General features: G+C 37.0%; 2 protein-coding genes across 6 annotated transcripts in view; both read left to right on the top strand.

Annotated features, from left to right (window-relative positions):
* Positions 1–1,446: 1,446 nt before the first annotated feature.
* LOC143400404 (ovomucoid-like) lies at positions 1,447–6,930 on the top strand. Its single transcript, XM_076857640.1, has 3 exons — positions 1,447–1,458; positions 3,431–3,561; positions 6,867–6,930. Exons 1-3 carry the CDS (start codon positions 1,447–1,449, stop codon positions 6,928–6,930), a joined length of 207 nt encoding a protein of 68 aa, XP_076713755.1.
* A 10,455-nt stretch (positions 6,931–17,385) lies between these two features.
* The window catches only part of Fbxo38 (F-box protein 38), a 49,505-nt gene continuing 44,747 nt past the window's right edge, over positions 17,386–22,143 (top strand). For all 5 annotated transcript variants that reach the window (XM_076856750.2, XM_076856749.2, XM_076856747.2 and 2 more), the window contains exon 1: positions 17,386–17,466. The gene's annotated coding sequence lies outside the window, so the exon portion shown is untranslated. The remainder of the gene's footprint in view (positions 17,467–22,143) is intronic.

Here is a 22,143-nt window from a genome sequence, read left to right as displayed (position 1 = left end):
ATACTATCATACCATGGTTCCACGGCTGGTTGAAAATGAAGTATTTTCTCTTGCAAGTCTTCTTGGCCTTGGATGGTTTGGTGACTTTGCCTTTGATGTCACATGTCAATAGATCATTTGCAAAGTGACTTCATAATGAGGTCTGAGGCTCTCATAATGAGGCCACAGCTCTTGGTTTATCAGAAGAACCTAGCTTTAAGGCACTTGTTGGTAAACTCCTGACCAAAGGAGACTCAAGTTGATGAACATTGTTCTTTGTGGAAAAGATGAAAATGTCCTTCCTGGCCATTTTGGCTACTGGCTACTTCTCATGTAAGAATTTGTCAGTCTTCGGGAAGGAATGAACAGTTAAATAATAATTGCTATTTCAGTGTAGGCATCTTTTAGACACTGAGTCATTTCTCAAAGATGAAGAACTTACCATCTCAGCTAGAATGAACATCAGTAGTCAGCTCCCTTTTTTAATATTCCAAGAACTCTCCCACAGACCATTTCGGATGAGATATTTTAAGAGATGACCCATGATGGTTGCCATCAATATCTAACAAGCCATGTGGACTTCTGTGTGATAATCAATTTTGACTTCCTAATTCCTCTTCTTCCTAATTCCTTCCCCCTAACTTGCACTATGTGTTTATGTGTATTCACACAAATACATTCTATGCAAAGCAGTGTTAGTTTTTTGTCATGGCTTACTACCAAAACACCACCATATGTCATCGGCTACCATGAGAGGATTCAGCTCTAACTCACTCTAGCAAAGTGACACCAAAATAGGAGCCTGTGATGTCAAACTGAATCTGCTAGCTGGATGGCACAGGTGAAGGGAGAAGTGAGAAGGCCGTACTGTAGTAGCTAAAAGAAGCCAAGGCTGCCGAGTAGAACATCAAACATGAAGGTGAAAGGAAGTACTAATAGGGAGCAGATGTTGACACAAAGTTTCCAGACAAAAGAAGAGGCTTCCCTATGCACAGGGAGAGTTTAGGAAAAGATATTTTCAAGACAGGCAAAAATCAGAGGTGAAAGCAGGCATCTAAGATTTCTATCAGCAGGTAGTCAGGAGGGCTATGAAGAATGAGACCTTTTTCCAAAGTAGATACCTCACAATGCCTGAGCCAGTCCAACAGTGGATGGTGCTGCTAAGGCCCAGAGGATGAAGCTGCAGTTGACTCCCTCCTGCTGAAGGCCAGTGTTAAACCTAGGAATAGGACAAGTCTATGTTCCCATATAGGGCAATAAGGGTCCTAGGCATAAAGAGAGGAGGGAAACAATTTTGGAAATCAGACATGTCCAGGTTCACCTTGTGCAGGAAACATTAATTTTTCTGTGGATTTCGTGGTTATTAATTTACATGTGATTATTTAATGGGCTAATTAGTTATTCACATTTCCACACTGCATTGTTTTATTTGATCCTTTTTTAAAAATTTCAGATGTTTTTGGTGAGATGACATTTACGGTAAGTTTGCTATTTTCTGTGTAAGAATACTTTCCCCAGTCTTAGCCTTGTTTAATTTCTATTAGTTAAAATTAAATTAAACCATATGTAAGTAACAGTATTTGATCATTTTCAATCTGTATAGTGGCAATTTCATATGGTTCAACCTAAGTATCTCAAAATCTATCCTGAGGAGAACCAGGACTCTGACTCTTCATGCTCTCTCATGCCTTTATATACCATAGGTAATTAAAGATCCTACTTCTTTTTCTAATTTTTTTTCCTCCCTCCAACTTCATTGCTTTTGCTCAGGTTCAAGTTCTTACTTCATGATCATCTTGTTGCAATAGTCATTTAATGGTTTCCTTATACTTACTCTGATTCAGGGATTGACCAACAAGGTCCACTTATGTTGAAAAATCATGTTTTCTTGGAAGGCACGGATGCTCCCTCCTTCACATGTCATCTATGGATGCTTTCAGGCTAAAACAACAAAGATGAGCAGTTGCATCATAGGCTAAAGGGCCTAAAAGTCATGAAATATTTATTACCTGGCCCTTAAAAGAACACGTTTGCCACCCTCTGCTCTAATCTTGAGAATGAACTTTCTAAAATGTCAATCTGAACAAGAAGTTTCCCTATTAAAAACATGGACTCCCAGTACCCTAAAGGTCAACTTTATGCAAGGTTTGCAGTATCCTTCTTAAATAGCCTCTTTCTCTCTGTAATAATTCCCCTTCTTTTACCCTACCTATATTCTAGTTAATTTAAACTGTTTTGTGGTCCATCATATGCCAGTGCTTTTGTTCACACAATTCCCTATAATTAAATACCTTTCTTCCTATGCTTATATCCAATTCAAAAAGTCATTTGCATGCTTTAAGAGCCTAATAAAGTATCTTTTCTTTTCCTTTTTTTTTTGATAAAACCTTTTCATATCTATCATGTAGATTTAATTGCTTAAAGAGGAAATAGGAGATATAAATGGTCTTTTCCCAAAGAATGGTTTGAATACCTTCTTATAGTATCAATGCTTATTTTACTTAATTTGCCAAGAAATCTCTTTTATTTCAGTAATTACAGTTTTTTCTTTCATATTATAGAAAATATAATTATGATATCGAATGTATTAATGATATTCATATTTAAGACAAATCTAACGTTGTTACTCAAAGTTTATAAAAATAAGTCAAATTAAAGAAAAATAGTTTTAAAGAAAAAGAGCACATGAACTTAAAGGGAATCATAAACCAGTAGGCCAAAGTTTGTAGAACAGTGATGTAATGGGAATCATTGATGACTTATAGACAAGGGCACAGCCTGATACACTGTGTGTATGAATACACTATGATCTGAACCATGGGAACAGGAGACTGTAGCAAGAGAACACCAAATCTGCATATTATAAAGCTGATGAACTTTCCAAGTCTCCTCCCACCTGCAGACCAATTATTCTAATTTTCAAGATCTTCTAAGACTAGCTTATTCCAATTCTGGTAGGAATGAGGAAAGCAAAATAAAATAGAGAGGTATTAGAAAAAAAAAATAAATCTGGTAGTTCCTTCCCTTTTTATTCTAGAACCTAAATCACCAGAGAATAGAACAACAGCTAGTGCCAGAGTGGAACCATACAGTGTCCCATTTCAGAAACCACAGTTCTGGGGGGTTTTATGGAACTAGAATGATATCAGAGGCACCTGGACAATGTTGTGGTCATCCACAGACAGTGGTCACTGCCACTTGTATTACTTCTAAGAGGTTGCAGACATGCGATCCATACCCAATTATCTGGGCCCCCTCAGGCACCCTCCAAGATGGTAATCCCAAAGGCAGTGGTTGCTAAATTTAAGATAACATAGTTTGAATTTTGAGGTTTAAAAGAAGACAATCTATCATCATAACCTCTGAGCAAAAAATTAAACACCTAAGCACTTATATTAGAAGCCATTAAGAAATGCAGAATAGAGGATTTGACCTGTGAGTTTTGTTTTAGGTCATTCTGTGCGATTATTATCAAAAGAAGAGTGTACAGCGGGAACACACATGCTCCATAAGAGCCAGCCCATTGTGCGCCTCTAATAATGTTACGTATCCTAATTCCTGTGTGTTCTGCTTCGCCAACATGTAAGTGAAAACATGAAACCAAAGCCTTCTCTTGAGAAGTCTAATGTGTGTTCTCTTGAGTCTAATTAGAAGTCTAATTTGTTCTTTTGAGAGTCTAATGTGTAGCTATTAATAGCTGATATTTGCTATTTTGGAAAATGTTTGTGAATTCTTTCAAGATGTGATTCTTTAAACTAAAATTTATAATATTAGAGTTGCTGATTCACTGGCTGAGGGGTTGGGGTGACCGGCAGTAAATAGTTGAGACTCTGAGTTCCACCTACAAATTCAGATGAGAAGCCTCCCTTTAACTGATTTGAACATGAGTTTTCATGTGTAATTGTGTGTCAAAAAAAAAGTTCTATTCCAAGAATGTGTGAAAAACATAGCTCCAATAAGTATTACCTGTTCAAAACAAATCTCAGCATTCAAGGTCAAAAGAACTTGGTTTGAAGCCTGTCCTTGTAGCTTAGTGACATTGAAAAGTCTTATAACTCCTCTAAATATCAAGTCCTCATCTGCAAACCTGGGATTGTATTTCTGCTTGACTTGCTACATGTGCTCCATTCACACTGACTCTTCTTTATTGATATTTTCAAACATATGAAGCACTTTCTTGCTTTGGAAACCTTGGGCAAACTGTCCTCTTCCACAAGAATTCCATTTCCCATGTCCTTCACAGGGCCAGTACCCCTTCATCACTTAGATTTCTGCCTAATTTTATCTTCCCACAAGCTATATGACCTCACCACCCTGTCAACACTAAATTCACCTCCATGTGTTCCATGTTAATCTTCTTCTCTTTTATTTGTAATATTTATAATTCCCAAATATTTTAATTTTCTATTTCTGTCCTCTTGCCCCATGCAAGCTCTATGAAGGCAGAAGTAGGGTATCTGCTGTTTTTCTAGCATTTAACACAGTGTTTGTACCAAGTAGATCCCTGGTAAGTGCTTGTTGAATAAATGAATACATCAGATGGTTCTCAGAAAGAATAAATAGAATGACATAAAGTTCATTTGTAAACTTAAAGCCCCAAATTACCACTGTTGTTTTGGCTCAGTCTTTAAGAATGGAAAGTGTGGTTAAGAGTGAAGACTCTAATGCTATATAATTGGGTTGGAATCACAGATCTTTTGTTTAAACTATATGACTTAGTACTGATAGCTTTGCCTCAGCAATTACTCAGAAGTCAGCCATGTGGATTGAAAAGATAACAATAAAGAAGGCTCACCCTGCTGGTGGTCACATAGCAGACCCTTAGTAAATAATAGCCTGAGCGACCTTGTGTTGCTATTAACTAGAGCAGCAACCATCCCAAGCCAGTTAAGAGACCTACTCTGCATCTCATGACCCCACCACTTCAGAGAGAGTTCACACATAAGTGTCAAGTAATTCTACTTGACACTTACCACCTTTCACACTTAACTCCTTTAATCTGCAGTTAGTTGCTTTCTTCTCAGATTATCAAACATTCCAAATGTGAATCCAGGTTATGGGCCTGAAAAGGCAAGAGGCCCGGCATACCTTGACACTATCTGCCCATTTGTTGACCTCCATTATTCAGGGCCTAGTTTAAGTTCTGCCTGGTACCTTGTTTCTACATCTTAGAGTGGTTAAAAAGTTAATTCACTTAACTGCCACAAAGATCTGGCTTTGTTTTGTTTAAATACCAATTTTTAAAATGATTTTTATTTTTTTGTGGCTCTGGGGATTGAACCCAGCGCCCTGCACATGCTATGAAAGCACTCTACCACTGAGCTACATACCCAGACACATATGTGATTTAAAAAAATTCCACTGGAGTTTACATATCAAGTTCTCTAACAACAACCATGACTAATATTAAATTTAAAAAGGGAAGATGTCTTACGATGCTTACAGTATGATCAGACTTTTTAAAAATACATTTATTACATGTGAACAGAAATATAAAATATTAACAGGAATACCTGATTGTGAATCTTTTGAAAACTTACAATACATCTGATCTTTAACTTAGTTTTTATAAAATATACCAGGGCACTTGGTTTGGTGCTATAAAGAAATTACTCAGCTTATTAAGTAGATACTGATATTACCTCTCATTTTGTAGATGATGATGCTGAAGCTTAGGGAGATTTAGAGTCATATTCAAGATAATATAGATCAAAAGGGGAGAAACCAAGAGACTAATCTAGGAATATGACTGCCAGAGTCCACAAGGACAGCTTCCCATTATTTTGTCTAGTGATTAGAATATTATATTTGGACAGAATTCTAGGATTTGTTTAAAAAACAATTTCTTGGTCTGGGGCTGCATAGCTCAGAGTAGAGTCCCTCTCTAGAATGTAGGAAGACCTGGGTTTAATCTTAGCACTGATGAAAAAAAAATGTTTTTCTTATATTTATCCATTTTTCCCCCATGAGTGTTTAATAAACACCTAGTAAGTTACTAAGTTCCAGACACTGTGCTGGGTGCAGAGAAAGTAAAAGCAATAAAGAACAAAATACTATTACTCTTAAACTGAGCCCGTTTATTGTTAGAAAGTACTTTTCCAAACAGGATCCCAAGAAGCCCATGCTAAATACTATCTGATAGGAAAAATTATTTCCTTTTACATATAAAAAGGAAATACTCCAGTTACTTGTCTTGCCCAATATCAAACAGGAAGTATTTTTTGAAAATGAACAATGTTATCTTTTTCCAGTAGTTCCAACATTACTATTATTTATAATTTTTAAAAAGTACCACTTTTGCATGAAATATGAAAGCAAAAGTCCACCAATATAAAATGCAATAATTAGCTTATTGTTTTTATGTTTCTGCTGAAGAAGACAAATATTTTTCAATTATGTTTTCCATACTCCTGAGTTTATCTTGTTCTGCTCATTATGGTATTTCTCCTAGTACTAAGTTATACTTCCTATTTGAAACCCATAGAGCACTTTTGAAGTGAGTTTCAAAAGGGTCTATCTCAACAGATACTCCAAATCATGGTCATTTTACAGAAATGATAATTCTTATTCAGAGAAGTGAAAAGATTTTGGGGGATATCTCAGTAAGTCATTACTTCCTCCAACCTCTTGAGATACTGGCTTACACATTTGCTAAACACTCTAATAATTTTCTAATATGTTACAAAGCAGAAAATTTTCCAGGGTGGAAGGGCAAAGTGGGGTGAGAGGTGAATCTTTATACCTAGGCACTATTTTTTAAGTCTGGAGTTTACAAATCAAGGCCTTGTGTCCCTTAAAATCTCTATTATGATACAAATAGGCTACAAAAAGGAAAGGTTATATTTCATACAAGTGATCTCTAAATAATGTATATCAATTTCTCTTAGAGCACTGAATCTCACCCTTACAGTTCAATACAACGGAATATGCAGAAAGTCCCAGCTGTCATGAATATGATGAGTTTTTTCTTCATTCATCAATGAGTGAAAGCTTTTGAATTAAGCATCATCTTTCCTTAACAAAGGAGGATTTATTATATTTATTTTTTTAACCAATAAATTTTATCCTATGGAAAGCTTCTCTTTGACTTGAAATATATTTAATGAGATGTGTGAGAATTGCGTCTGATTCTAGGACTACAAATTTAACTAGCAAGTACTCCTGACTTTGTGCAACTGACTGTTGAATAAACTAATTGGATAATTCAGTCATTTTTGCAGTAAATATTCTTCAAATTCTTACGAGATTCAGAGACTGGCTTTACTCTTTTTGGTCTTAGGTATCAATCAAAACAGGTTAAATGAACTTGTGAAGTTTATAATCCAGTGATGAAGCAAGAAAATAAATGATTATTAAACAATATTTTTAACTGAGAGAGAAGACAACCCATTACATCCAGGTGTTAACCTTGGCATTAGCACCAGGTTGACCTCCTACTTACATCTGGATCTTGATGACTTAATAGAGCATTTCCATTTGATGAAGCCACTCTGTGATTATGATGAATCATGATAAAGATAACATTACCCCATCATGTCTCAACAGATGGAAAAATGCAATCATTATCTAAGCCACAAAATACCAAACACCCCCTTATCTATACTAGTAAGAATGACTACTGCTTCTTCATCAATTATAAGTTTAGCCTTCAGCTAGTCTTCTTTCCTCCTAAATAAGGTTTTTAAAGATACCAAATCGCAAGATTACTCCCACTTCATGAAGGCATCCTGTGCAAAGCAACACTTCTCTTCCTTACATCTTTCTCAAAACTTAATTCCAAATCCTACATAAGTCCTTTCTGATACTCTCTTAATGACATAAGCTATGTGGTTCCCCAGGATGTGTATTCTCCCAAGTTGCAATGAATAATAAACTCAACTTGTTCAACCATTGATATGTTCCTGGTGGTCCTGGCTGAAGAACATGACAAATGCAACCCTTGAAAGTAGCTGTGTATATTCTTTGTTGTTTGAGTCCTCTTTTTCCATACTTCTCTCTCCGGGAGCTTCTCAAATATGAAAATAGACTGTCTTGGACTCTCAAATTCAGAGGTAGGGAATGTTTTGTTGATTTATTATTCACTCACTGAATCATATGGTGCCTTGCTCCAAAACAATTTAAGGTACTGATATTATTCTGCAGCTTCAGAAGACAAGTAGAGACCAGCTCCCTGAGAACTGTATAAAAAGACAATAACCTGACCAAGGAAACATTGACTGATAGTAGAATCCTAAGATAGGACTAGGGCACCCCATAGGACACTGATGTTTAACAGGATACCCCTTTCCTCACAGTTTGGGTTCCTTCTTCCTCTTTCTTAACCAGAGATAATTAATACCTGTTGTTAGGTCTCACCTGGCTCTTTATTACTCTTTGCTAAGTACTCTTCATTCTCATCCCCTTTCTCAATCCCTGTCCCCCCCCGCTTAATAAAAAGCTCAGTCTGGTCTCAAAATCTAGAAAAACAAATCCTTATCTTCTCCTTGGTCTTAAAGGATTTAAGACACTTGAATTAAATACTCAGGTAAATCCAAGTTAAGCCATTCTTGATCCAACCTAAAGATTTTTGAGTGAAATGATACTATACTTCTAAGGGACATTTAAAGGACCTGGAAGACAATGTGTAGAATGATACTTCAGTGGAGAAAGGCCTTTCCGTACCCTGGACGATCCTGGTTAGTGAAGAACTGACCTGTCCAAAATGCCAACAGTGTTCCTAAAAGAAAAAACTTACCCTTTATGATAAGAGTCAGTTATACCCATCTTCCCTGTTTCTCCCCACACCCACACAAGATGACAATAATCAATAAACATGGCCTCAAAATGTTTCTCAACATCAAAATTCAGGCACTTTTTGCCATTAGATCTGGCATGGAAGAGAAAAATGTATTTTTCATATCTTTTCTCTTTCTTTCTTTCTTTCTTTCTTTCTCTTTCTCTCTCTCTCTCTCTCTCTCTCTCTCTCTCTCTCTTTCTTTCTTTCCTTCCCTCTCTCTCTCTCTTTCTTTCTTTCTTTCTTTCTTTCTTTCTCTTTCTTGGTATTGGGGGATTGAACTCAGGGACACTGAGCCACTGAGCCACATCCTCAGCCCTATTTTGAATTTTATTTAGAGACAGGGTCCCACTGAGTTGCTTAGCACCTCGCTTTTTCTGAGGCTGGCTTTGAACTTGCAATCCTCCTGCCTTAGTCTCCCAAACCACTGGGATTACAGGCATGGGTCACTGGCCTGGCTACCTTTTCCTTTTTAAGTCTAAGGAAGCTTCACAATTCTTGAGATGAAGTCTCCATTTCTCGTTTTGATATGGTTCCCTTTCCTATGCCTGTAGCCATGTTTGGCCATTTTATACTCTCCTAGAAATGGGACCTGTATTATGCCAGTAGGCCTGGGTCATGCCTATCAGCATTAACTGTGTCATTGCTTGCTTCTACCACAATGAGTGAGCTACACCCTCTAGTGGGGAAACAAGTGTAATATATTGAATTTCTTTGGAACTAGACCCTGGAAGTTCTGGAATTACAATTTCATTTAAGAGACCTTTCCTTCATACATGACCTGGAGTCCATGTTGTCACCAAAGAAGGAAAAACACTTGATTAATATTTTGACTTGACTACAGTCTGAATGAATGCCTTGTGGATACTGGGTTGTCGAGAACCATCCGTGGGCTGTGTGTGGACTATCGTACATCACAACCTAATGCATAGGAGAATCTGATGTCTGGGAACTTCCAGTAGACATTTCTTCTGGTTGACTGCCCAAATATATTGTGAGCCCTATTCAAGCTCTGCCAAAGGTCTCACATAGCACCGGAGATGGGATGATTTACTACAACCACCCAGCCATATAGCCCCTCTGAGATGGGTGTGACTGCCAAGATGCCAAACAACCTGCCAAGGCGATATATCATGAAGCAAGACTCCACCCTTGAAACATTACCCATGCCTTTGATGTACCTTCTCAAAAAAAACCACAGGAGCCATTTTCTAACTGTCTAGCTCCAGATCCTGTGTGGACTGGACCTATTAGGTGCTCCAATTCTTTAAACCTAATTCTGACTTTGTCTTTTGTTCTTCACTAATTATTCTAGACTTTAATTTCTCGGGTGGCTTACATCCTTCTTGGCAGGAAGAAGAATCCCCTAATGAGGCACTGGCTGCTTCTCTATACTGGGTACCTTCTCCTGTATTGAGCTGGCTGTTGACTTCCTTAAGCCTAAAGATCCATGTAAACCCTACACAGTAGCCATTCACTGGCAACCTTCTCAGGTCCCCTCTCAGCCACAGGAGCTTTACTTCACCCTGTTTTAATAAATTCTTATACTTTTCTTTCTAGGAGAGGGAGGGAGGGAAGGGGGAGGGAGGGAGGGAGGGAGGGAAGGGGAGAAGGGGGGAGGGAGGGAGGGAGGGAGGGAGAGGGAGAGAGGAAGAGAGGGAGAGAGGGAGAGAGGGAAAGAGGGAGAGACGGGGGGGGGGGGGGGGGGGGGGGGGGGGGGGAGAAACTTTCCTTTTCCCCAAACTTCCAATTAAAGTTTTGAACCTACTATACTGGTTGGAATAAGAGGTTCATTTCTGAACTACTAGTCATAACTATACGCATCTAAACTTCCATTGAAATGGGCTGATGGACTGAATTAAAATGCCCTGCGGGAGTCGGAGAGCCCCTATGATATGGACTAGAACAGATTAAAAAAAATTGTTCCTCAAAGGAGTATTGAATTACTTCCAGAAGGATAAATGATGTGAGTCAAGAAACAACAACTTCCACACTAACTTTCTGCATGCTATCTTTTCCTCCAGAGTGTAGATTGTCCCTAGGCCTGCCTCAGGCTCCCTCCTGTGCTGTTTTACCTCCCTTACTACAATTAATGATTTTTGCCTATTTTTATCATAATAAACTATGATGCTTCCAGGGTTGAAACACTTTATATCTTGGTAAAAAGCTTGGAAATGTCATTCAGAGATCGTGGCCTCCTAAGGAATATTCTTTTGTATAAAAATAAAAGTACTGACCTCCCATTCTGCAAACCCCAATTTCAGAGGAGTCCATGGTAACTCTTGCTCTGCATCCCTAATTTTATAGAGTTCTCCATCAGCCCCCCCCCCCATTTCACCTTCTGAGGCTTCTGCCTCACTCCCCACCAGGTTTTAGTGCATGTTAGACCCCCCCATCTTCCTTCATTCCTTAAGTAAGATTATTTGAAGTAATAAATGTTTTATGAATGTTTGGGGTGATGGAAGAGGATAATGGCTGTCACAGTATGGAAAAAAATTAGAATTCTTTTATTTAAACATGAGGAAAATCGAAGTGAAACTTAGCTTAGGCCAAATAAGAAATGTGTGGACTTATGCAATCAGGAGGATCTAGGGTGGATCTCAATTCAGGCATAGCTATATCCAAAGACTTAAGCATTGTAAGGAGTGTTCCTCTATCTCTACTCTCTGTTTCTGAATTTCATTAAATGCTGGTTTCATTAAGTCCTGTGCAAACTCCATCTATGTGATGAGGAAATTGGCAGCTACCAAGTCATTCATGTGTTGATATGGAACACAGTTCAGTGGTTTAAGGGTAAGATGAAGAGAATCTTGGGGCTCAGTCAAACATCCTCCCAATCATTATACAACTGTAACCTCAGATATGGAAAACAATGATTTTTAAGGTAATAAGTGTCTTAAAGTGTAGGCCAAAAGATCAAATTCAAGCATTGAAAATTAAATGACATTAATGTTTTCATTTCATGAAAAGAAGAAACAGTTTATGAGCTGTGCATGGTGGTGCACAAATGTAATTCCATTGGCACATGAGGCTGAGGCAGGAGGATTGTAAGTTCAAAGTCAGCCTCTGCAACTTAGGCCCTAAGCAACTTAGCAAGAACCTGTTTCAAAATAAATAACAGAAAGGGGTGAAGATGTGGCTCAATGGTGGTTAAAGTCCCTGGATTCAATCCCTGGTAATGAAATGATGATAATAATAACAACAACAATAATAATAATAATCTCTATGAATAATTTGCATTTAAAATATTAGCCATATTTTAAGAAACTTCTGCATATTAAAGAATCTAGTGGATGAATCTGATGATTCAAATTTGAGGTTTTTGAGTATTGATTTAAATTTATAATGAAGTTGAAAACATAAGAACTTTATTAAGATTAAATATTACTGGCATTAGAAGAAGTTTTTGCCATATTTTTATGTTTGATTTAATAGAATCCGGGATTTATTTAATTATTTAGGAAAATCTTACTTGTTTGACAATTAAAGTACTTAAAAGGAAAAAAAATGAGTATATTAGATTTATCTATTCATTCATTAATTCTTTCATTCAACAAAACTGTGTGCCTACTCCTTCTTTATTATTGAGAAACTGAGATACTGATAACCTAATACTAAGTTGATGTCTCTTCTCAGCAAACCAAAGATAGGAACCTTCTCACCATAACTGTTTCCTTGTGCCTAACAGTGCCTGTACCTAGAGCAAGCACTCTGAAAATACTTGTCAAGTGATGTAAACAGATATGTCTCAAAAAAGAAAATACAAATGGATATATATATATATATATATATATATATATATATATATATATACTCAATATCACTAGCAAAAAAAGGAAATGCAAATCAAAACTATGATGAGATACTTTCTGACCCTAGTTAGAAAGGCTATTATCACACACAAACACACACACACACACACACACACACACAAAACAAAAACAAAAACAAAAACAAAAAACAGTGCTCTCTTTCACAGCACACATACTAAAATTGGCATGGTCCCTACACGAAGATGTCACACAAATTTGTGAAGCCTTTTATATTAAAAAAAAAAAACAGATGCTAATAAGGATGTGGAGAAAAGGGAACTTTTATATACTGCTGGGGGGGGGGAATGTAAATTAGTACAGCCACTATTAGAACAGGATGGAAGTTCCTCAAAAAACTCAGAACTATGCTATATGATCCAGCTCTTCCACTTCTGGATCTATATCCAAAGGAAATGAAGTCAGCATTCAAAAAAGATACCTGCACACCTATGTTTGTTACAGCACTATTCACAACATCTAAGATGTGACATAAGCTGAAGTTCCCATCAATAGATGAATGGATAAATATGGTACATATTACACAAATGGAGTATTATCCATAAAGAAAATTGAAATCCTGTCATTTGAAAATGGATGGAACTGGACAATATTACATTGAGTGAAACAAGCCAAATACAGAAAGATAAGTGATACAAGTTCTCATACGCAGAAACTAAAAAGAAAAGTTGACCTGAGATCAGAATGGTTATTACTAGCAATTGGAGGAAGATGCTAGCTGGAGTGGGAGATCAGTGGTTGGATATAATCAATGCATGCTGCATGTATGTATGTAAGTATCACACTGATTCTCATTAATATGTACAATTAAAGTGTTAATAAAATAGAAAATACTAAATTATGGAATAAACCATGTGAGGCTCAAAAATGAGACGAGTTTGTAAAATGCACAACTTTTTCTTCCCTGTTAGACTTAGAACATAAGAACCATCAGATTCTATCTGATAATTGGGCTTACTTAGATGGACCTGGGTCACCAACATTTTCCTCTTCTTTTCTTTGAAGAGTAGAATGAGGTTGATTCAATTTCTTCTTATAGGGGCAACTTGTTCACTCATTCTGGAGTCACAGTGTATTTGAAGGGGAAATATTGAGTCCTGTATTCAGCTGAAACATACTATTTGTGAAGGAAAATAAGATTGAAAAGAGCTTTGTAATGTTTTGAACAACAAATAAAAAATTAAAAATAAAATAAAAATAAAAGATTGAAAAGGCAGGCTAGAACCTGCACATATTCAGCCTGATAATTAACAAGTTAAAATGTATTTTTATAGCTTAAAATTTAAGCAAAAGCATCTTTGAAAGTTTCTCTTTTTTTTAGAAAAACACTTTATAGAGGTATCATTGACACATAAAAGTTATACATGTTTGATATAACAGGATGAGTTTGAAGATGCATAGGCAATCATGAAATTATTGCTACAATCTATGCCATTAACCTATCTATCACCGCCAGATGTCTCTCCTCCTTTTTTTTTGTCCATTATTATTATTGTTGTGATAAGAACACTTGGCAAAAGATCAACCCTCTTAGCAAAATTTTAAGTACATGATATAAAGCTATAAATTTAGCTCATATAACCAAAAGTTTGTAATACCTCCCAGTTTTCCCTATCTCCAGTCCCTGGCAGCTACTATTCCACTGTATGCCTCTAAATTTCCATATTTTAGATTTATCATATGTGGAATATTATGTAGCATTTTTTCTGGGTCTAGCTTATTTCAGCTAGTATAATGTTCTCTAGATTCATTCATGTTGCTACAAATGATAGGCTGAATAATATTCCATTATATATACATCTATTTTTTAAAATTTATTCATCCTCTAACAAATATTTAGGTTGCTTCTATGTTTTGGCTATTGGAAATTTTCAGTGTTCAATTAAAATAAGTTTTTGAGATTCTTATTTTAATGCTTTGGATCTATATCCAGAAATAGGATTGCTGGATCAAATGGTAGTTCTATTTTTAATATTTTGAGGAACTTCCATATTATTTTATATGGTGAATGCATAAATTTACATTCCAACTAAAAGTGTAGATTCTCTAGATCTTTGCTATCACTTTTTTTAAGTAAATGTTGAGTATACAAAAAAAAAAAATACAAGAAATATCTAAAACTCACTAGTAAAAAACAAATGAACAGCCCAATTAAAGGACCAAGCATCAGGTGTGGTAGTATGTTCCTGTGATCCTAGCAGCTTGGGAAGGTGAGACAGGAGGATTTCAAGTTCATAGTTAGCCTCAAGAACTTACAAAGGCTCTAAGCAACATATGGAGACTCTCTCTCTCTCTCTCTCTCTCTCTCTCTCTCCATATATATATATATATATATATATATATATATATATATATATAAGCTTGAGATGTGGCTCAGTAGTAAAGCATTTCTGGGTTCAATCTCTCAATCTCTCGTATCAAAAAAATAAAAAAGATTAGACCAAGCAGTTGAAAAGATATTTCCCTAAAGAAATCATACAAATGACTAACATGTATATGGAAAGCTGTTCAATATCACTAATCATCAGAGAAATGTAAATCAAAATCACTATATGTTGTCTCCTAACACCTGCTTAGAAAGGCTATGCCTTTCAAACTTTTGAGGATTTGACTTGAGGATTGACTTGACCCATACTATGCATGAACAAGATTCATCAAATTGTCACTTAGAATAAAATATTACAAAAAGCATAATTTAATAATTAGAATTCTGGGTTTTAAAGTCAACTATATCCCATTTTTCACAATGATTCTGCACAATTGAATAGTGTATGAACTTTGATGAAAGACCAAACCTGAATGGAGCTAGGTGTAGCTCACAGTGTTCATAGGAGTTAAATATGATGATGTATTTTAAATGACTGGTGGAGTTAAAGATTTAATACCATGATTTAAAGAATGCAAAGGAAAAACATTTTTAAAAACCACTATGAAAATATTTTTTCCTCTTACCCTACTGCCTTAAATTTGTTTTGAAATGGCAATTCTCCATGTTTTATACCTACATATAGCATCTTTTCACTGGATTTCATTATGCAATCTGGGAAAATTTAGGGCACTTTGAAAGTGAACTTCAGAAATATATGCCAAGAAATCAGCCCCTGACTCTTTAACTACCAGAAATAACTAAAAAAAAAAAAAAAAAAAGAGGAGGGAGGAGGAGGAAAGAAGGACAAGAGACTACTAAACAATCAAATAACTGCTAACCTTTGTAGAATGTTTGCTTCAATGGCAGGCACTGTTTTGAACGGATTATAAACATTAAGTCATAAGAAACAAATGAGAGAGAATGCAGAGAATTTGGAAATTTTGTGTATTTTTTGTTATTGTAGAGAAAATATCTCTAATAAACATTTTTACAATTTTTTTAAAGATATGGTTTAGTTTCCTTTACTGAACTAGGAAACTTATCTTATTCATGTGAGTATTTCTACCCCTGCCTCGGTGCTTTTAAAAAAGGAATAATGTTAATCAAAAGAAAATATTCAATTAAATAAAAAATTCAAAAATTCAACTGTGCTGAAATAAACTTTATGAAATACCTTCTATATATGCCAGCTCCTGCACTAGACACTGCTATTTGTTTTTCGTAACACTCTAGGAAACAGAAAAAAACACCATTGTATCTATATTTCATTTGTTAGAGTTTAAACACAATACTGACAAAAAACAGTATGAGAATAGAATTATATTCACTCAGAGGAAGAATCAATATGAAAGCTAGGATGAAATGAATACTATTTGAATATGATGACATTTTGCTCTTCTCTTTATCCTCCCATAGTCTCCAAACAAGCAAGGCATATAGTTTGGCACTGAATGGTATAGCCAGAACTGTAACTGCCTAAGGCAAGCTGAAACCTCAGGTTAAACACCTCATAGGGAAGGGAAAGAACCAAAAGGCTTGGTATCAATGAATAAAAGGATTAAAAAAAAAAAAAGCAGTTTCCTAAGCTATGTTTAGTCCTTTCTTCTCCAACTGCATGGACTAGTTATTCTTTTGTCTTGTCAAATTGAATCTTATTTGGCTTCCATACACACTAATTTCCCTCATGGTTATCTGTATCTACTTAAATCTAGGTATTTTAGCCCATATCAGTTACATGCATGTAAGGGCCAAAACATGGATTTGGAAGGTAAAAATCAGGATTTCAGTTCTGCTGTGCGACATGGTGAAAGGCAATTGTCCTCTATGAAGATAATTCCCTATCCATTAAATAAAGAAAAAAAAAATGATTGAACTGATCCTTGTCCATATGACTGAGGTAGAAAGTTTTTAATGAGACTCTGATGTGAAAGCCCTTTGAACTGTAAAATACTAGTAATTAAACTTAAGACAATGTCTCAAAATCACAAAAGGGATGACTTAACATTAACCTCAAGTACCTCAGACCTCCTACCCCCGCCAAAAAAAAATTCCATTTAAAAAAAACCAAAAAAACAAACAAACAAAAAAACACCACCAACAAAAAACTCCATTAGGACCTTTTCATTTTGCAAATGACAAAGATGAGGTCCACAGGCTTATCCAAGGCCACAGCGATCAGACAAGTTGAAAATCAACCTAGCTGAAGAGCAACCACGACTCTGTCACATCTGACTCCGGGCGCTTCTGACCAGGCATTTCAGGGTTAAGTGAAAAAAACGACCAGTAGTAGGCTTTTGGGGAAAATGCCACGCTTAACATGGCTGTCGCACCAGGACGCAATAGTCCACACCCAATATGGACACCGAGCAAGCCCAGCCCCAGCCCCGGATGACAACACTCCGGAATGCCGGAGCAGCGGCGGAAGCGGAAGCACCTAGGCGGTGGGGGCCGCGGGAAGTGTCTGTCGCGTTTCTCCCTCCCTCTCAACCACAATAACAGACGGAGGGCCGGCGTAGGTGAGGCGGCGGCCAAGGGGCTCGGGGAATGCTAGGCGGGAGGCAAAGCCGGGGATGCGTGAGGCAGGGCAGCGGCGGCCGGATGAGCGATTCCGGGGCTCCCAACTGCCTGGACTCTCGATCTCTGGGCCCCTTAGGGCCTAGAGCTCCCGGGAGAGCTGGGGACTAACATAGGCCTTGCTTGCGGGGTTTGCACCTGGCCCAAGATTCCAGCTTGCGGAGCCTTATGTGGGCCTCGATTTCCTCCACTCAGTGGGAGACTTAGACTGGTCAACTTTTGCCCTCCCCCTCCCCCTTCCCCTGGGCATCACTAATTCCACGATTTTAATCTTAAATCGGTATTTAGGCTTGTAAATTGTGAAAGGCCTATCGTCAGTGTACTGAGGGGATGCACCTGAGCCGGATGCAAGGCATAAATCTTTGACAGTCTGTCACGTCCGAGGTTCAGAAGCCCCGGGTTCTAGTTTTACCTGATCCTCTTGCTCACTTTGTGACCTTGTCCAGGTGCATTACCACTGTCCGCTTATCTCTAAAAATGAATGCGTTGGGTGTCTGATGCCCCTGTCAGCTCTGAAAATCATATTCTCAGTTCCCCTTTCATGGAATTTTAGACCTGGAAAGCATCTCCTTCCTGCACCTGGCTGGCCAAAGAGTTAAAACTGATAAGAGATGTCAATAGCGTTTCTTTCCAGATTCCAAGGGGATAAAAGAAGCTGGGCATTTAAGAAGGATCCCATGCATTGGGAAGCTCTGTCGTGTAAACCTAAACCAGCAATGTAATCACTACAGAGTGAAAAATAGGAGAACTTGGTTTTTGTCCTAAAGCTACTTCATATTTGATGGTTAACTTTGGGCAAATCCTTTTCTCTCTCGACTTGAGATTTCTTATCTGTTAAAGGAAAGTGTTGGATAGATCGCTAGTTCTTAACATTCCTTTTTCATTCCCTATAGCACAACTGAAGAACAAAATAATGGCTTTATAAAGCTATGATTTTCTGGGGGATGGAGAAATTGGAGTGTGGAGGGAATGAATTATGTAGTTATAGATTGAAAAAAATCTGTGCTTGTAATTTTCAACTTTTATTTTGGGAATACTAGTTTAGGTGATCCATAAGTCTCCATCCCTCTCTAAAAATTGTAGTAGTGCAATTTTAAAGTGCTCTTTGGTGAAGACTGCAGATAATGTTTACTGACTGTGTTCAAGGTATATATTTTTATCTTTAGTCAAAAAGGTATTAATGCATAGTGTAGGAGAAAAAGAAAAAAAGCTAGGTTTTGGTAAAGTTAGTTGGTATAATGAAGTGAAATAAAATTGAACTGGTGTTGAAGGCTTTTCTTCAGCAGTGATCCATTATTTCTCTGTGGCTTTGGATAAGTAGCCTCCACATCTCTGGCCTCACTTTCCTTATCTTTAAAATGAAAGATTGAATTGGATGATTACTAGGCCTTTCAGCACTATAATTCTGTGTTGTTGTTTGTTGTTCTTGTTGTTTGTTTTGTTTTTATTTCAGCAGCTCAGTGAATGTGGTTTGGCTTTTCTGTAGGCAAGAGTATGCTCTAGGTAATACTTATATAAGATATTCTGTTAGTATTAATTCAGTAACATGCAAGATTACTTTGATATAATAAATTGAAGCTAAGAGAAACTAAAGAAAGACGTTAGAAACCTGAAGGACTGGGAAGCCCCTCAAAGGGATCATTGATACTGAAAAGTTTTACATGAGACATGTGTTTTTTTGTTGTTGTTGTTGAGGATAATGAAAAGTAATTTGAGTTGTAGTGAATTGAAATGACTGGTAGAATCTCTTTCCACTTTGAGGTTGTCACCTTCCTGGGGAGAAAGACTTTGTATGGGCTAGTACTTGATAGACAGTAAAAATTTAAATAAATAAATAAATAATTGAGTGAGGGGGTGAATAGATGATTAAATAATAGTAATCAAGAAAAGTTGCTGCCCCCCCCTCGAATCGTCATTGATTACATACAAAATGAGAAATTGTGAAAATTTTACAAGAGATCCCTGAATTTCTGGTCCATTGTAAGATAAGTTGCTTTATCTCTTCTTTTGAAGTGCTAGTAAGAGACAAACATGGGTTTGTCTGAGGAAAGGAATAATTGATAGAATAAGTTAGGGATGGAGGTGGTTGTTGACAAGAGAACAGATATAGCAAGATTTTTAGTTGTTATGGTTTGGGGGAGTAAAAGAGAAGAGACAGTGTTTTCATAGGAATCAAGAGATTTTCAGGATTATGAACCATAAGAGTTCTAACATTTTTTATGGAAATAGAGTTTTAAAAAGAGGAGATTGATTTTACAAGCCAGGAAACGCTCCGAGATAGCTTTAATCATGAAGGGGTAAAAGACATGTAATTTTGGGAGCAAACTAAGTGAATCTATAGGTGTATTATAGTTTTGAGATAAGGAAGATATTTGAACAGGCAAAATGGAAGGAGAAGAGCACTCCCTAGAAACATATTTTTTAAGAACCCTGGTTTAAAGAATATTTACCAACTTATGCGTAAGAATGTATTTGGGATACTAGGATAAAAGTGAAGCTTTCTGTTGCTAAAGGCTGCTGAACAGGCAACCATGGAATGATTCTAGCCTATCCAGGTAGCAGAGGCTACTGAATGTGCGAGCCTAAATTAGATGGACCACAAACCCCAAGTTGGGAAGGAGGGTGTGGTCAGAGGTATTTCTATAAGAGCATCCTGAAGCCCATCTCCAAGCATTGGGACATAGCTCTGGAATGCTGGGAGACAACTATCGTGGCACAGGACTGACTTGATGATAGGGTGTGTAGTGTAGGCTGGAAAGTTTGAATCCCAGCCTGTATACTGACATTTACTATGTGACCCTAGGCAAGTAACTTATTGACTTATCCTCTCTAGTTCTGTTTGTCCATTTGAAAATTTAGAGAACCAGTCTTGGAAATAAATCTCTAGATGTCTGTGGATTGCCCGAAATTGTATTTGTAATTCTGCTTGCATTGAGCCTGGGAAACTGTGTGCCTAAGTAAGGGTCCTTCAACTTTTAACATTTGGATTCTTCATTCTTCAGAATGACATTTCTTTGAGGTTTAGAACCCAAGCCTCCAGAACTTGGCTTGCCCTACAAATAGCACTTGGTACTGCAAAACAGAATCTTCACCTATATATATTCACCTGTTATTTCTACTCACCTGTTCCTTACCCTCCATAACTCCTCTACTAGCCTTCCTTCAACTCATCATCTATCTCTGCTGCTGGAATTTTCCTTCTTTACTCTTGTTCTTTTAATCTTTTACTATGTTGATTCTTCCTTACTTACCTTGTTGAGTTTAAGTGAGGACAGAATGGTTAGTGGTATGTTTTGGAAGAAGGGGTGGGAAGGAACGAACAGAGGCTTGTCATGGCAGTATTCTCCATTTACATGCCTTTATCCCTTTTCCCACTGACAGGAAAAGCTGTTAAGAGATAGTGTATACTTCTGAGAGACACTGTCACCACTTGGAACTTTGCAAGAGTTGCATGGTGTTTTCTTATACAGGAAACCATACCCCTATTCCTCAGTACCTAGAATGAAATGCTCAGCATATCCTAGCTGGGAGTTTCACAATAAAGGTGATTCTACTTTGTTGTTCATTTTAAGACTGAGTAAGGGTGGCAGAAAATAAACTATTTCTTTTGTTTTCTGAACATTTTCAGAGACGCCTACCGGGAAGGTGTCTGAAGAGGGCTGGTGGTTTTCCTCCTGGTTATATAGGTCCTCACCTGTCAACCTCCTCAATTTTTGTGGCATAAAGATCTTATCCTTTACCCCAGTTTTCATCTTCACTGTCCTCTTCCCCATCAGAGGTTTACAACAGAGGAGTCCCTACTCTACCTGCCAACTGTGTATCTATAAGACCAAGCCTTCAGTTCTAGGCATAATACAGGAAATAGGAATGCTGTTTTACTTAAAATTTTATTAGTCCTGTTAAATTTAGGCTTTTTGGTAGTTAATGTAAATGCAGACTATAGGTTAAATAGACTTTTGTGTTTTTGCTGGAGACCTAATCTCCTAATGTTGTGTAACATGATTTCTGTGAGTGAATATTTTGAGTTCTAGAAAAACAAAATTTTGTAAATATAATGATATTTAAGATGGGGGCTATTTAATTTAAACATTTAAATGTGGGTTGTACATTGGGGCTACTAAATATGACTCACAAAACTATAGTTTTGCAAAATTACAAGGAACAATCAAAGATTTATAATCTTAAGGGGGAAGGTGTGAGTTAAATGACGTGAATTTGGTGAAGAAAAAGAAGAAGGGCTAACAAAGAATCAAGAGCATGGTCTCTGAAGGGTTAAGAGTCTTAAAACTGAATCCTGTGCTAACTGGAGGATTGATCTGAACAAGTGGGTAATCCATAAGTGGATGGTCTATGCTGGCTAGTAGTTTTGTTGAGGTTTTTGCATGTTAAAGGGTAGCTGCAAGTTTTGCGTGACCTTATTGGAGTAAAATCTGATTGCATTATCACCTGGGTTATAGGCTTGTTGCTGAGATCATCAAATACTGTGGTAGCAAACAGTGCTCATAGGAGCGTGAAATAGTTCTTAGCAGCAGCCTTGGAGCTATTGTGGATGCATATGGAATACTGGAAAGACTGATGGATATTCATACACCAGACATATTTGAGGATTTATTATGAAC

This window comes from Callospermophilus lateralis, chromosome 5 (genome assembly GCF_048772815.1).
Source record: "Callospermophilus lateralis isolate mCalLat2 chromosome 5, mCalLat2.hap1, whole genome shotgun sequence".
Classification (NCBI taxonomy): Eukaryota; Metazoa; Chordata; class Mammalia; order Rodentia; family Sciuridae; genus Callospermophilus; species Callospermophilus lateralis.
Note: the sequence above shows the minus strand (reverse complement) of the source record. Positions and strands in the feature narration are given on the sequence as shown.